This window comes from Camellia sinensis, chromosome 10 (assembly GCF_055761805.1).
Source record: "Camellia sinensis isolate YWXY chromosome 10, ASM5576180v1, whole genome shotgun sequence".
NCBI lineage: Eukaryota > Viridiplantae > Streptophyta > Magnoliopsida > Ericales > Theaceae > Camellia > Camellia sinensis.
In genome coordinates, this window is record NC_138970.1 from 4,055,389 (window position 1) to 4,070,404 (window position 15,016).

A 15,016-nucleotide genomic window follows, 5' to 3' on the forward strand; every position below is an offset into this window, starting at 1 on the left:
GCAAAAAAATAAAATAAAAATAACTTCCCAATCAATTTGAGCTTCAACATTCTAGACCCTTCCAACTCCGAACCCTCCAGAGCCTCCGGCCTCGCTTTTTTACCCTACTTTCGTCTCCCAACACACCCTCTCTCTCTCTCTCTGGATCTACATTTCTCCAGAAGAAGCAAACCCATCATCATCATCATCATCTCTCTCTCTCTCTCTCTCTAATGGCGAAGTACGGTGAAGGAGACAAGAGGTGGATCGTGGAAGACAGACCCGACGGAGCAAACGTTCACAACTGGCACTGGGCCGAGACCGATTGCCTCGAATGGTCTCGAACCCTCCTCACCAAGCTCCTCACCAACCAAACCCTCCTCGACGGCGAATCTAACCTCTTCATCAAGACCAAGAACCTCGACAGGCTCGACGGCGAGGCCTATGTCAACGTTCGCAAGGGCAAGATCATCCCCGGCTACGAGCTGAACCTCTCTCTCTCCTGGGAAGGCCAAGCCAAGGACTCCGATGGCCAGACCCTTCTTTGCGCCGATGGAATCGTTGAAATTCCCTACATTTCCGATGAGAATGCCGACGAAGATCCTGAAATTAGGGTTTCGGTGAAGGACGAGGGTCCAATTGGGAAGAGATTGAAGGAGGCTTTTATGGCCAAAGGAAAGCCCTTTGTTTTGGAGCAAGTTAGGGTTTATGTGTCTGCTATGGCGAATGGTGGCCCGGCCAAGGATGAATTGGATGTGAAAAAACCCGCCAAGAAGGCGGCGGAAGCGGCTGCTTTGGCACCGCCACCTCCGGTGGCGGTGGTGAAGGAGGAGGGGAAGAAAAAGAAGAAGGAAGGGTTTAAGACGATAAGTATGACGGAGAAATTTAGTTGTAGGGCAAAGGATTTGTATGAGATAATGATGGATGAGAATAGGTGGAAGGGTTTTACTCATAGTAATGCTAGGATTAGCAAGGAGGTGGGTGGGGAGTTTAGTATTTTTGATGGGTCTGTGACTGGGACTAATGTGGAGTTGCAAGAGGGGAAGCTGATTGCGCAGAAATGGAGGTTTGGAAGCTGGCCTGATGGCATTCAATCTATGGTAAGTCACTTGCTTTTTCGTTTGAGTCATATACAATTTTGCATTATATATGTATTATGTGAATACAAACACATGCATGGAACTAGCGGTTGGTGCAAACACATTCACATTTAAGTTTTTGAATGATTTGATGATTGAGGTGTGATTTGATAAATGATGAAATTCTTTGAGCTCTTTTGGGCAGTTTGATGAAAGCAGATATTGGATGTGGTAGTTATTGAATATGAAGGGCATTATGGGAAAATAAAAAAAGTGGGACTCTTCACACCAAGGGAGGTTTAGGCTTTAAATAATAGTGTATATATGTATGTACTATGTATATATACTAGAAGTGGCAGCACATGCAATGTGTGAGCATGTGATCAGTTTGTTTCAGATAAATAAGATTGTAAATTGTATGATTGAATTCAAAATTTGAAAATTGAAATAATTTAGAAACATATGAAGTTGAGAGATTTGAAGGGGGAAAAAACCCCTTGAATTTAGGGCCCTTGTAACTACTATAGTGGCATTTTGGAAAAACCAAAAAATGAGACATCAACACCAACTCATACCTTCCCTTTATAATAGTATAGATAGATAGATATAGAAGACAGATAGATAGATATGTATAAACATGTATGAGTAGATGCACACATGGGTTGGGTGAAAAACAGATTGATGAGGATTAGATGATGGTTTATTGCATTCATATGAACTTATTGGATACACAAGAGATTTGGTGAGGAATGATGATTGGTTGGTTTACTTTTAATGCTTGATATCATTGCAGGTGCGGCTTGCATTTGATGAGTCGGAACCTGGGGTTACCACAGTTAAGCTGACACACACTGATGTTCCAGAGGAGGACAGGTTTGTTTCAGATCTTTAGTTGGTGAGATTGTTTTGTGTTTTGTTATTTAATTTTAATACCATTAATCAAGTATTTGTCAATGCAGATATGGGAACGCAACTGTGGTGGAGAATACTGAGAGGGGCTGGCGGGATCTTATTTTCCACAAGATACGTGCAGTTTTTGGTTTTGGATTATGATTTTTTTTGGTTGAAAATTTTATCTCGTCAAAGTGTAGAATTTTTATAATTTGATCCAGCTTTAAGTCATGGATTGAATGTGGTTGGTGATTCATTTAGTCGAATCAAATGTGTCAGTGCCATTGCCCTAGCAGACAATGTGGCTAAAACCAGTGTTAGTCTGATTTTCATTTTTCTTGTGTTTCAGAGTAACCAATTTCACTCTCAAACTTGGAAACTTATATTGAAATGATGTGTCTTGATGAGATTTGACAGTGTACGACATGCACTCATTTTCATTAAATTGGCTATCTTAAATTTCATGATATGATGAATGCTTGTTAAGTGCATAGTTGCCACTATCGTCTTCAGATCTTTGTATGCACCTTCATGAATGATATCACGATAGTTTTTATTTTATTTTGTACTTGTAGGTGTTGTCTTACAGATGATCACATGTTATGTTGTTAGGTAACCATTTAATTCCTTGCGGTCATTTTTTTAGGTTTATTTGTTGGCTAATTTGTAGCCGACCCCATTTGATGGGACTTAAGGCTTCGTTTCGTTTCGTTTGGTTTGGTTTGATTTGTTGGCTAATTTGTGGTCAGAATGGTTTTGAAAGAAGCGCAAATTCATGTCTTTTTTTGGATTTCTGATGGAATACACGATTCCTTCACAATAATTTGTTTTTGAAAATGTTGCTAAGGTGTTGTGATGACAATGAATCTTAAACATAGTGAATGAAATAGAGGTGTATACTGACCGAAAAACCACGGTCCTCTATTATGAGTCATGACTAGCTTTGTATTTAGTCCATAAATAGATAGAGGTGGCTGCACCATAACGTACAACTGATTAGGGAATAAAGCAGCTGTTGGTGGAAAATATGAATTTTACTGCCTTTAAAGTGGATGTATGTATAGAACAATCCATAATTCTTTTGAATTGAGGGATAATTTCATAGGTTAACAGTGAGTAGAGATAGTGAGAAGACTCTGGCATAATTTTAAGATAATTGAGAGAACTATCTTGGTGTCTTTCTGAATTAAATTGGTATGCAAGTATTGAAAAAGCTGTCAAGGTAAATGGAAAGTTAGGCAAATATGGTTTTTCCCCGGTCTGAAAGGAAGGGCAATTATTTCGCAGGAGTAAGTGAGATCGTAAGTTGTCTTCCCAGATTTGTGATCATGTTTGGGGCATAGTTATCAGAATCTCGATCCGGATCTTACGATCCTACGATCTTACGATCTATTTAAGTACAATCGATCCGGATCGTGTAAAAAACTCCTTATAGGTAGGATCTTTCGATCCTGGTAGTGGGATCTTATAAGATCGTAGAATCCCGATCCGAATCCGATCCTATCCGATCCAATTTACAAGCCTTATTTTGTATTGTATGACATATTTTATTGTAAATTTTATGTTTGTTGTCTAAATACCAATTTATGTGGTCAAAATAAATAATAAAAATTAAGTAGTATTGAATCAAATAGACTAAGAAAAACAAACTAGGAAACAAACATTCAAAAATTGCGGTAATTTAAAAAAATTAAATAGTCGGAAAAACAAACATAGCTTTAGCAGAGTCTAAGGAGGGTAAGATGATTGCAATTTTATCCCAATTTTTGGAGAGATTATTTTTGTGACTTGAATCCGCTCCACCAGGGATGTTAACGACAAACCTTATCATTTGGTTAAGTTATTCTTTTGAGTTTTTAATATATTTTCATATCTAACTTTGTTAAATATTTTTTCTTCACTTTTTATGCATTATTGTAGATTGTAAAGTATTTTGTTATAGAATTTTTCTTCTTCTTCACCTTCTTTTTTGATGAAATACAATACTTTTGCCATCGAGTCTTCTATTGTATAATATTACATGTACATTTTACATAGAGTATTATATTTTTCATAATATCTTCATTTTTTTTTAATAGAATATAGGCTCATTTCGTGTATACTTTATAAGAAATATTTATTTAAATTAAATTATTATGTAATTTGTCCTTTTCGGTAGGATCTTACGATCCTCGATCCGATTCTACGATCCGATCCTATCAACACCTCCAACGATCCAACGTAGGATCCCGATTTTAACAACCTTGGTTTGGGGACATAGTTTCTCTTTTTTTTTTTTTTTTTTTGGGTGAGAAGAGATAGTGATGACTTTGGGATAATTTCAAAGATGACAGAGAGAACTATCTTGGTGCCAAAACAGCTACTGGGGTAAATGGAAAGTAATGGGAAATTTATTTTCCAGTCTGACAAGGAAGGTGATTATTTCTCAGGGCGAATTAAAAACTAAAATTATTTGTGCTCAGGTTTGGGAGCATAGTTTGTTTTTTTGGTGAGTAGATATAGTGAGAAGGCTTTTAGATAATTTAAAAGATGACTGCAAGAACTATCTGGGTATGTCTTTCTGAATTAAATTGATCTGCAGGTATTCAAACAGCTGTCAAGTTATAAATGTAAGGTTCTAGTCAAATATGGATATTTCCCAGACTGAAAGAAAGACCAAAAGTTTCTGTCTATCATGATTTGTGCTTATGTTTGGGAGCACAAGTTTAAGGACTGTCTTCTCAAGTTTTCATTTTATTCTAATTCATTGTCTTCGGCATTTGATTACTGAGGAACAACAGTGGACTAGAATTTTCGGGGTCCAATTTAGTTACTGTTCTCAGTCCACTGTAAGTTTGATGCTGTTTTCACAATTCCCAAACTATTACTGGCTCTATCGATAATGGACTAGTGGTCCATACTAGGGCATGTGATACCTATAGAAATTTAAGGCTGCTTCCCGTATATTTTGTTTGGTTGTTTTGTTGTATAAAAGCTTGGAACTAGTTGACAGCATGTTGCTTGTCAATTTTCCAATTCATCTAAAATCTTTGTCTAAGAATGCACGTGTGTACAATGGTGTTCGTAAGGTGCCATAGTTTCTTTCATGCATTGTAAGGGTCATAGTTTCTTTCATGCATTGTAAGGGTCATTTATGTATATTTTTACGGATAAATGTAATTATTAGATATGCTTGTTTGGTGAATGAGTAATTAATAGCTTATTTCGTGCATTGTAAGGGTCTTTTATGTATACTTTTAGGTAGGGGGAGCAACGGATATATTAATTCGCTCAAACCGATAGAACTAAACCGATCTGCCGGGATCTGCCGCATGTTGAATGGATGCGTGATGATGAGCGGACGGTTACAGATTGATTTTTTTCAATCCATCTAGTTTTGGATGGATGGCGGATTTGAGGTTTCTTTGACTGCAATCGATCTGGCAAATTGCAAGCATCTTTAGGGGTTGTTTGGGATGTCCTAAATAAGTGCATTTTTTACCTTTTTGGACTAAAAAATTGAGGTTGAAAATATGGATGTTTGGGTTAATTTTTTGACTTTTTATAAAAAAAATGTGTAATAAAAAATTGTAAAAATTGATTTGTAGGGAAAAATTTGAATTGGGAGTTGTGTAGCCGTAATTGTTGACTTTTGGTAAATAGTATTAACTTTTTAACTTTTTGAGTAACTTTTTGGCTTTTTAACTTTTTTACAAGTACCCAAACTTGGCCTTAGTACCTTATAAGATTTTGTGTTTTTAAATTTGTTTCAATATTCTGTTTGTGTTTTTAATTGAAAAAGAATTTAAATATTCTGGTGAATATGTTTGGTTGAAAAAGAGTTGTTAATTTGAATATATTTTTTGAATTGAAAAAATAAATGTATTATTTATTTATATTTTAAATCTAGGGAAAATTATTAGAAAATCTTACTTGGGAGGGTTTTAGACCGTGAGATCCTTCTTTATTTTTAATACTCTCGGAAGTTCCATTTTGTTGGTAATGTTGCCTGGACGATCCCATTTGGCTGATTTGGGGTGGATTGTGACTGGTTTGCCCTTGGTTTTGTGTGGTAATTTATTTGTCTGGTATGGCAATTCCATTGATTACGGTTCTACTTTGGGAAAGACGATTTGTGGGGGACAGATTTCTGTGTGTATTTGAAGGATGTGTGTGTGTTGTAATGTTCAAACACAACCACATTACACCGTTCCCACCATACAAAAAAGAAAAGTTCAAACACAATCACAAAACACTTTCAAACCCATCCCAATCCCCAACATCACACATCCCCCCTCCTCATTCACCACACCCCATACTATCACCTATTACCCCATCACAGCACCCTACACATGCCACAAATCACTCACCCACTATCCTAACCCCTTACAACCAATACAACCATGCACCGTCCCTTCTATATACCACACTCAACATCACTCCCTGCTCCACCACATTCAATCCTACACCACCCCCAACCGCATAGCAATACCCCTACCAACAACAACATTAACTACACCAAACCCCTCTCACCCTTGACTAACATCATGCACATCCCACCTAAATGCAAAACATGGATACAGTAACAACAAACCTATCAAACCACATTTCAAAAACACGACACCAAACACAAAAAAACGTAGATACATATAGCCACCGTTCCTTGACATCGTTATCGGATTAAGGGTGTTCACAGCTTCACACAGCAACACTTGCAGAACTGTTTCCTTTCTAATTACTGTAGGTTACGTAATCGCTCATATTACCATTCATTGCCAACTAAATCCCTGCAAATCCGGAAACAAATTGTGAACAAATCTACAAATGTGGGTCGACTATGTGGTTGCCATACCAATACTCACATGTGGGATTTTAGACCAAATCAACGACATATTTTCTGCAAAACCCTAAAATTATCATAGTGCGATTCGGAATGAAATTTACTGTTGAATTTTGTGTTTTCAACAACTAGACTGAATGTTTGACAACGGACCCGCGATGGGGGTGTGGGGGGGGGCTGTCGCTTGGCTTTGGTGTGGAATGTGTTCACCGGTCATCTGATGACGGGAAGACCTTTCATCGTCGCTCATGACCTGTTCTAGTGTGGTTTGATAGTTTTTATGTTTGATTACCAATGTGGGCTTCACCCAAAATCGATGTGGATCTAGTTGGATATGTTTTGGCCCAACATACGATGCAAGGTGATGTGTGCAGGCCAAAACTAATGTACCAACCAATAAAGGATTATAGTGCGATTTTCTAAACATGACAGGTCTGCAACATATGTAATCCTCATAGGTTAATTTAAAAAATTATACCTTATGGGCAAAAACGTAAATCACATCATATTGGGACTTCTAAGAGTATTATAAAACAGCCAAATGGGATTTGTAGGCCAATTCTCCTTAAATCTAACTCTAAAAATAATAAATAAAAAAGATGATATATGTTGATTGGTTTTTGTTTTTAAAAACAGATATAGATGTAACAATACAGAAGAATACAATCTCTACTACTGTTCTGTTCATGGTTTTAGTGGTTTGAATTGTTTTTATATTTTAAGAAGTACCGATTGTAATACTTTATGTGTATGAGGCATGCAGTGATTGTAATATTTTAAAGTTTCAAACTTTTTTTCTTTGGATGAGGCATGCTATGATTATAATACTTTTTATAGTCATCGATTGTAATATTTTTTATTTATTTATTTTTTTGAGGAAGTGCACAAATTGAATTATATTGAAAATTTATAAAATTCTAAATTGCCAAACCAATTCACGTCTATCCGTCAATCCACTCAATCCACATCCGCCGAATTGGCTGACGGATATAGATTGATTTTCTTCAATTCGCTAGCCTGGTGGACTTGGAGGTTCCGTGGCTGCAAACGACCTGCGTGTGACAACCCTCACCTCTGATTAGTGCTAATATGTGATTAAGCATGATAAGTAACTGATTAAGCTGAAAGTTTGAACTAATTGCATGAGTGTGTTGCATTAGTTGCATTTTTATCTGTTTATCATTGAATGATCTGTTCACGTTTTAATTTCGAACTACAAATTGAAGGCCTTATCGGCGGCCGAATCAGAAATTGGTTAGTGTTTTATGCTAGTTAGAATTTATGTGATTTTATGGTAGATTTAATTAAAAGTTGATTTGGAATGGTTAAATTAGCATTGTTAATGTTAAATTAATTGAACCTAGTTATTTACCTTAATGCCATTGAGTGGGCCACCTTAGGGTCATTGTTTGAGGACTTAATCTATACATTTGATGCACCATTATTTAGCCATTTTCTTAGACCAAACCGTATGAGAGAGGGAGAGTAGGAGAACAAGGTTGAATTCAACAAGTTTTGCTTGAACTTAGAAGATTTGAAGGTTGATTGCAAAATTGAGCTAGCACACTTGAGATTCAAGGCCTAAGGTAGGAAAATCATCTTCTTAATTGTGAACTTAAGTTATTTCTTACATGGTTCATGGAAATTTGGTGTTTAGAGTCAAGAATTGATTTAAAGAGTTGATTTGAGTAGCTTATTCATGCATGCATGTACACATTTTTAAAATTGAGGTTGTTTTCGTGAGAATTTCCACATGCATGTCCACATTTTGGTTGTAGTTCATGAATTCACCATGTTTGGAGTTTAAACTCGCATTTGGTTATATTTTGGAGCATTGGAATTCATTAGAACACTTGCATGTAATATTCTTGCATTGTTCTTCAAGTTTCCTTGAATTTGTGTTCAAATTGGCTTTCCTTTGGGTTTGATTTTACAAATTGATCTTCAAAGACACGTTACACTATGAGTTTTCAAGTGTTTTCCAAAAAATTAGCCCAAAAAGTTGAGTTTTGATATGTTGAATACTTAGTTTGAGCTTTGAAGGCAAATCTGGAAAACCCAGAATTTGGCTTCCTCACTCGAGCGACGGATTCCACGCTCGAGCGAGCACCTGTGTGTTCAGAGGTCCGCTCGAGCGACGGAATGTTGGCTCGAGCGAGAATTGCAAGCTCTCAGGTTTTTTGCGTGTGCAGACGCACGCTCGAGCGAAGGAACCTACGCTCGAGCGAGGACTGTGTCTCACGCTCGAGCGAGCATCGAGCGAGCGTCAAGCGGAGATTTTCAACATCCAGCACTTTTTGTATTTTTACAAACCACTCAAGCGAGGAAGTCCACGCTCGAGTGACCCCACTGTTTTGGCAAGCTCGCTCGAGTGAAGGAAGTCACGCTCGAGCGAGACCCCTGTTTCAGCAAAAATTTGAAAAGTGTTTTAAAGTACATTTTTGCATCCTCATTCCATCCTAGGCATTCCTAGGCCAAGTTTAAGGCATCTTAATGAGGATAATGTTATAGAACCACACCACGTATAATTAGGAGCTAAGTTATTAATCTCGAGTGTGTGTTCGTTCTGCAACTGTAGGGTGGGCATTCGAGTACGCTCGTTAGCTTGTCTATAGCCCAGTGCTCTGTGAGTAACAATGTTGTAAAGATATGTTCAATTATGATTATTTTCTGAATGATCAACTGTTTTACTTACTGAAACGTTATTTTTTAATGAATGAATGTTTGTCCGATTTGTAAACTGTATCCGTGGCATTCATAGCAATTTACTATTACTGTACTGTTACTGCTACTGTCACAGAGATCTCTGTTGGTTCCCATGCTTGGAACCACTATTGTTACTGTTGTGATGGCCATCAACTGACTGCTCGGTCTGTTAAGACCTACTGTACTGTTTTGCTATGGGATGCACCACATGTGACTGCTATGGTTTCTAAGTGACTAATATGACTGTTTAATTACTGATTCTTAACCCCTTTACATAACTGTTATTCACTGGGCTTTGGCTCACTGTTTATATATATATATGTAGGTGTCCTGCCACCGGACCGGAGTTATGAGCGTCGGGTTAGCTCTTGTTTTGTCAAGCCAACCTATGTGCCTCACCTCAAGGTTCCAAGTCCGTCCAAGCCACGGCTGTTTTGGGGTGTTCAAATTCACCCTTTTGTTTCTGTTTTGTAATAGTTGAACAAGACTTGACTATACAATTATAGTTAGGGATTTGATCCCTGACATGGATGTTTGTGTATATGTTGTATATATATATATATATATATATATGTTTTGGTTATCAATGTGGCATGTTTATAAAAAGTCTTTTTGCATTCAGACTATCGCAGTTCATTGGATATCTTTTATTTACTGTTTTGGCTTCCGCCAGCCCCTTTACTCTGTATTTGTGTCGTTACTGTTAAGCAGGCCTTTGGTAATTACGGATTATTGGCCGGTTACGATGCTAAACCCATAGGGGGCGGGTTTGGGTCGTGACAGAGTGGTATCAGAGCGATACCAAGCACAAGTTATACCGCACACACGTGTCGAAATGAGCTATAGGATGTCCTAGAAAAGTGATTAGGGCATTGCATGAGCATTGAAAAAGTGTGTGTGGCCATGACATGAATGTATGTGCTAATGTGCTAATATGCTTAAGTAAACAATTCTTATGTTTATGGTTACTGTATTGCATGTAGTGAAATGGGCAATGGAAGGAATGCCGATGAAACAGAATCATCTGATGCTAGAATGGTAAGATTAGAAAGAACAGTTGAACTGTTGACTGAAGCTTTAAGACAACAACAGAACCAGCAGCCCCACCTCCTCTAGTACAACCTGAACAGAATGTTAATGATGATATCATTGCTTTGACACAAAAGTTCAGCAAAATGAAACCACCATCTTTCCAATGAGGCCTTAAACCATTAAAGGCTGAAGCATGGGTTCTTGAAATTGAGAAATTATTTGAAGTGTTTCCGTGTTCGGAGGCGCATAAGGTGTTACTGGCTACCTTCACTTTACAAGAAGAAGTTAGACGGTGGTGGATGCTTGTCCATGATGCAAATACTGTCATGACTTGGGCTTAGTTTAAGGAGTCCTTCTTTGAAAAATACTTTCTCCAGTGTGTCCGAGACCGCAAAGTGACTGAGTTTGAACAGTTGAAACAGGGCACCATGTCGGTAATAGAGTATGAATCTAAATTCACTAAACTCGCTAGATATGCACCACACATGGTGGATACTGATTACAAAAGGCCAGGAAGTTTGAAGGCGGACTCAATGTTGAGGTACTTGATCGAATTAATGTCCTGAAATTGCTTAAATATGTGGATGTTTTCGACCGAGCAATAATAGCTGAGTTGAATATTGAAGCACTGAAACAAACTGAAACACCCGCGACCGAGTGGCGCGGTAGGAGACGGGGCTTCAAGTTTAAGAAAGGTCGGAATAGCTCATCGAATAAAAAGAAGAATACTGGGTCAACGAATAGTTCTAGTCAGGAAAGTGGTTCCATACCACCCTGCTCTGAATGTGGGAAGAGGCATAAGGGAGTTTGCTACAAAATTTCGGGTGCTTATTACAGGTGTGGCAAGGTGGGCCACATGGTCAAAGATTGCCTTTCCACTTCTCAAGGCACTGGTAAAGCTACAGCTAGCGCCGCAGCATCAACTGTTCCACCGAAACCCAACCCCAAAGCTACTGGAAAGGAGCCTTTAAGGCAAGGCCGGATGTTTGCACTCGTACCGGGGGATGTGTAGAATACCGAGACAGTTGTATCAGGTACTCTTAATTTGTGCTCAAAATGCTTATGTTTTGATTGATTTGGGGTCTACGTATTCATATGTCTCGCATGTTTTTTCACAGAAATTAAATCGACCACTAGAACCCATGAACTATTTGTTAGCTGTATCTTCACCCGTTGGGGAATCCATGATTTGTGCGTATATGTATCATGCATGTGAGATTGTTGTGGGAGATACACATTTATATATTGACTTACTGCCATTGAACATTGACCATTTTGATGTAATTTTGGGAATGGACTGGTTAACAAAATATCATGCTACCATAGACTGTGTAACGAAACAAGTTATTTTCCGTTCACCTGGATTACCTAAATTTGTGTTTAGCGGAGTTGGAGTAATACCTTCCCCATATATGATTTCATCCATGAAAGCATTTAAACTGATTAAAAAGGGTGTAAAGGGTATTTATGTTGCATATTGACTGTACTTACTGATACTAAAGCTGATGTGGATAGTATTCTTATAGTCAGAGAATTCTCAGATGTTTTTCCAGATGATTTGCCAAGGGATTTGATTGATAGGGAGATTGAGTTCACCATTGAAGTATTACCGGGTACACAACCAGTTTCTAAAGCTCCTTATAGAATGTCACCTACTGAATTGAAGGAATTGAAAGTTCAACTACAGGAATTGCTGGATAAGAAGTTTATCAGGCCCGGGATTTCACAGTGGGGTGCACCAGTTTTATTTGTGAAAAAGAAAGACAGCTCACTGAGACTCTGCATTGACTACCGTGAACTGAACAAGGTAACAGTGAAAAACAGATACCCATTACCTCGAATTGATGATTTATTTGATCAGTTACAGGGTGCCCAAGTTTTCTCTAAAATTGATCTTAGATCTGGATATCACCAGCTGAAAGTCAAATCTGAGGACATTGAAAAGATTGTCTTCCGAACGAGGTACGGACATTATGAATTCCTTGTTATGCCTTTCGGAGTTACTAATGCACCTGCTGCATTTATGGACCTTATGAACATAATTTTTAAACCGTTCCTCGATGAATTTGTAGTTGTTTTCATAGATGACATTCTGATTTATTCCAAGAGTGAAGTGGAACATGAACATCATCTGAGAATTGCATTGCAGACCTTAAGAGAACAGAAACTATATGCTAAACTAACGAAATGTGAATTTTGGCTTGATAATGTTATGTTTTTGAGACATGTGATTAATAAGGATGGCATTTCAGTTGATCCGCAGAAAATTCAAGCAGTAGTGAATTGGCCTAGACCGACTAATGTTACTGAAATTCGAAATTTCTTAGGTTTGGTCGGGTATTATAGGAGGTTTGTGAAAGACTTCTCCAAAATTGCCCTACCATTGACTCAGTTGACTCAAAAGAGAAAACCATTTGACTGGACCGACCAGAGAGAATTAGCTTTCCAGGAATTGAAAACTCGACTTGTGACTGCGCCGATTCTCACCCTACCCTCAGGTACGGATGAATTTACTATTTTTAGTAATGCTTCTTACAAGGGTTTAGGATGTGTGTTAATGCAGAATGGTAAAGTTATTGCGTATGCCTCCTGACAACTAAGGCCACATGAAAAGAACTACCCTACCTATGACTTGGAACTTGCTGCAGTAGTATTTGCGTTGAAAATTTGGCGTCACTACCTTTATGGGGCAACGTGTGAAGTGTACACAGATCACAAGAGCTTGAAATATTTCTTTACACAGAAAGAGTTGAACATAAGGCAGCGGAGATGGTTAAAATTGATAAAAGACTATGACTTGCAAATTTTGTATCATCCGGAGAAAGCTAACACCGTTGTCGATGCACTGAGTCGGAAATCAATTGCGAATTTAGCCTGTTTACTCACCGGATAGAAAGAACTGTTATGTGATCTTGAAAAGTTTGGAGTTGAAATTGTTTTGCGTGAACAAGGTGGAACATTGGCTGTTATTTCTGCTCAGCCGGCACTTATTGAGGAGATTAAGGAGAAACAACACCAAGATGACTATCTAAAGAAAATCATTGATGAATGGGAATCCAAACCGAGGCCGGACTTTAAATTTGAGAACAATGTGTTGAAATTCCAAGGAAGGTTGTGTGTACCGAATGATTCTGAACTGAAAAGACGAATTTTGCAAGAAGGCTACAACTCAAAACTTTCCATTCATCCAGGAAATACAAAAATGTTTCAAGACTTGAAACTGAATTTCTGGTGGCCAGGAATGAAGAAAGAAATTGCCGAGTTTGTATCGAAATGTTTACATTGCCAATAAGTTAAAGCCGAATATCAACGACTCGCAGGTTTACTTCAGCCCTTACCAATACCGGAGTGGAAATGGGAACATATTATCATGGATTTTATTGTCGGACTGCCTCGCTCCAGTAAAGGTATGGACTCAATTTGAGTTATTGTTGATAGATTGACTAAATCTGCTCACTTCTTACCTGTCAAAACAATCTATAATGCGGACAAATTGGCTACAATTTATATTGATGAGATTGTTAGATTGCATAGAGTGCCTGTATCTATTGTTTCTGACAGGGACTCGAAGTTTACATCGAGATGTTGGCATAGTCTGCAAACTGCATTGGGTACTGAACTGATACTGAGTAGTGCATACCATCCTCAAACAGATGGCCAGTCAGAAAGGACCATCCAGACTCTGGAGGATTTACTGCATATGTTTGTTGTTGATTTTCAAGGAAATTGGGAAAGCCATTTACCTTTAACTGAGTTTGCCTACAACAACAGTTTTCACTCGGGCATTGGTATGGTGCCTCTCGAGGCTTTATATGGCAGAAAATGTCGATCTCCTATTTGTTGGGCAGAAGTTAGAGATGGGCCTTTGCTTGGGCCCGAGATTGTACAAGAAACCACTGAAAAAGTGAAACTGATTCAGCAAAGATTGAAAACCGCACAAAGCCGACAGAAAAATTATGCGGATGTCCGAAGGCGAGACAGGGAATATGAAGTGGGTGAGCACGTTTTGTTAAAGTGACACTAATGAAGGGTCAGACTCGTTTTGGAGTCAAGGGTAAGCTAGCACCGAGGTATGTTGGATTGTATAAAATCATTGAAAAGATTAATTCGGTGGCGTATCAAGTGGCGTTTCCTCCTGAAATGGAGCATATGCATAATGTCTTCCATATTTCAATGTTGTGGGATTATCTTCGGGATCCCTTCCATGTTATTGAGCCTACCCGTGTAGTGCTAAGTGATGACTATACTTATGAAGAACGACCTATTCAGATTGTGAGCCGACGGATCAAGAAGGAGAAACAAAGAAATTCCATTAGTAAAAGTGGACTGGCAAAACCATGGTGGCATCTATGCCACTTGGGAAAGGGAAGATGATATGTTGAAGAGATATCCTGAATTGTTTCCCCTGAATCCGGTATTCATCCAAGATGAAGGTAATTTGAGTTTAGAGGACCAAACTCTTTTTAAGGAGGGAAGACTGTGACAACCCTCACCTCTGATTGTGCTAATC

General features: G+C 38.2%; 1 protein-coding gene across 1 annotated transcript; it reads left to right on the plus strand.

Moving 5' to 3' along the window:
• On the plus strand, positions 1-2,358 carry LOC114260465 (Aha1 domain-containing protein). Its single transcript, XM_028200604.2, has 3 exons — positions 1-1,079; positions 1,852-1,931; positions 2,018-2,358. Exons 1-3 carry the CDS (start codon positions 213-215, stop codon positions 2,109-2,111), a joined length of 1,041 nt encoding a protein of 346 aa, XP_028056405.1. The 5' UTR covers positions 1-212; the 3' UTR covers positions 2,112-2,358.
• The last annotated feature ends 12,658 nt before the right edge of the window (positions 2,359-15,016 follow it).

What these genes read in the sequence shown, in the direction of transcription:
- LOC114260465 (XM_028200604.2), top strand. Translation starts at nt 213, where the DNA reads ATGGCGAAGTACGGTGAAGGAGACAAGAGGTGGATCGTGGAAGACAGA. An exon ending in CTGATGGCATTCAATCTATG is followed by an intron (nt 1,080 to 1,851) that starts GTAAGTCACTTG and finishes ATATCATTGCAG; the next exon opens with GTGCGGCTTGCATTTGATGA. An exon ending in GATGTTCCAGAGGAGGACAG is followed by an intron (nt 1,932 to 2,017) that starts GTTTGTTTCAGA and finishes TTGTCAATGCAG; the next exon opens with ATATGGGAACGCAACTGTGG.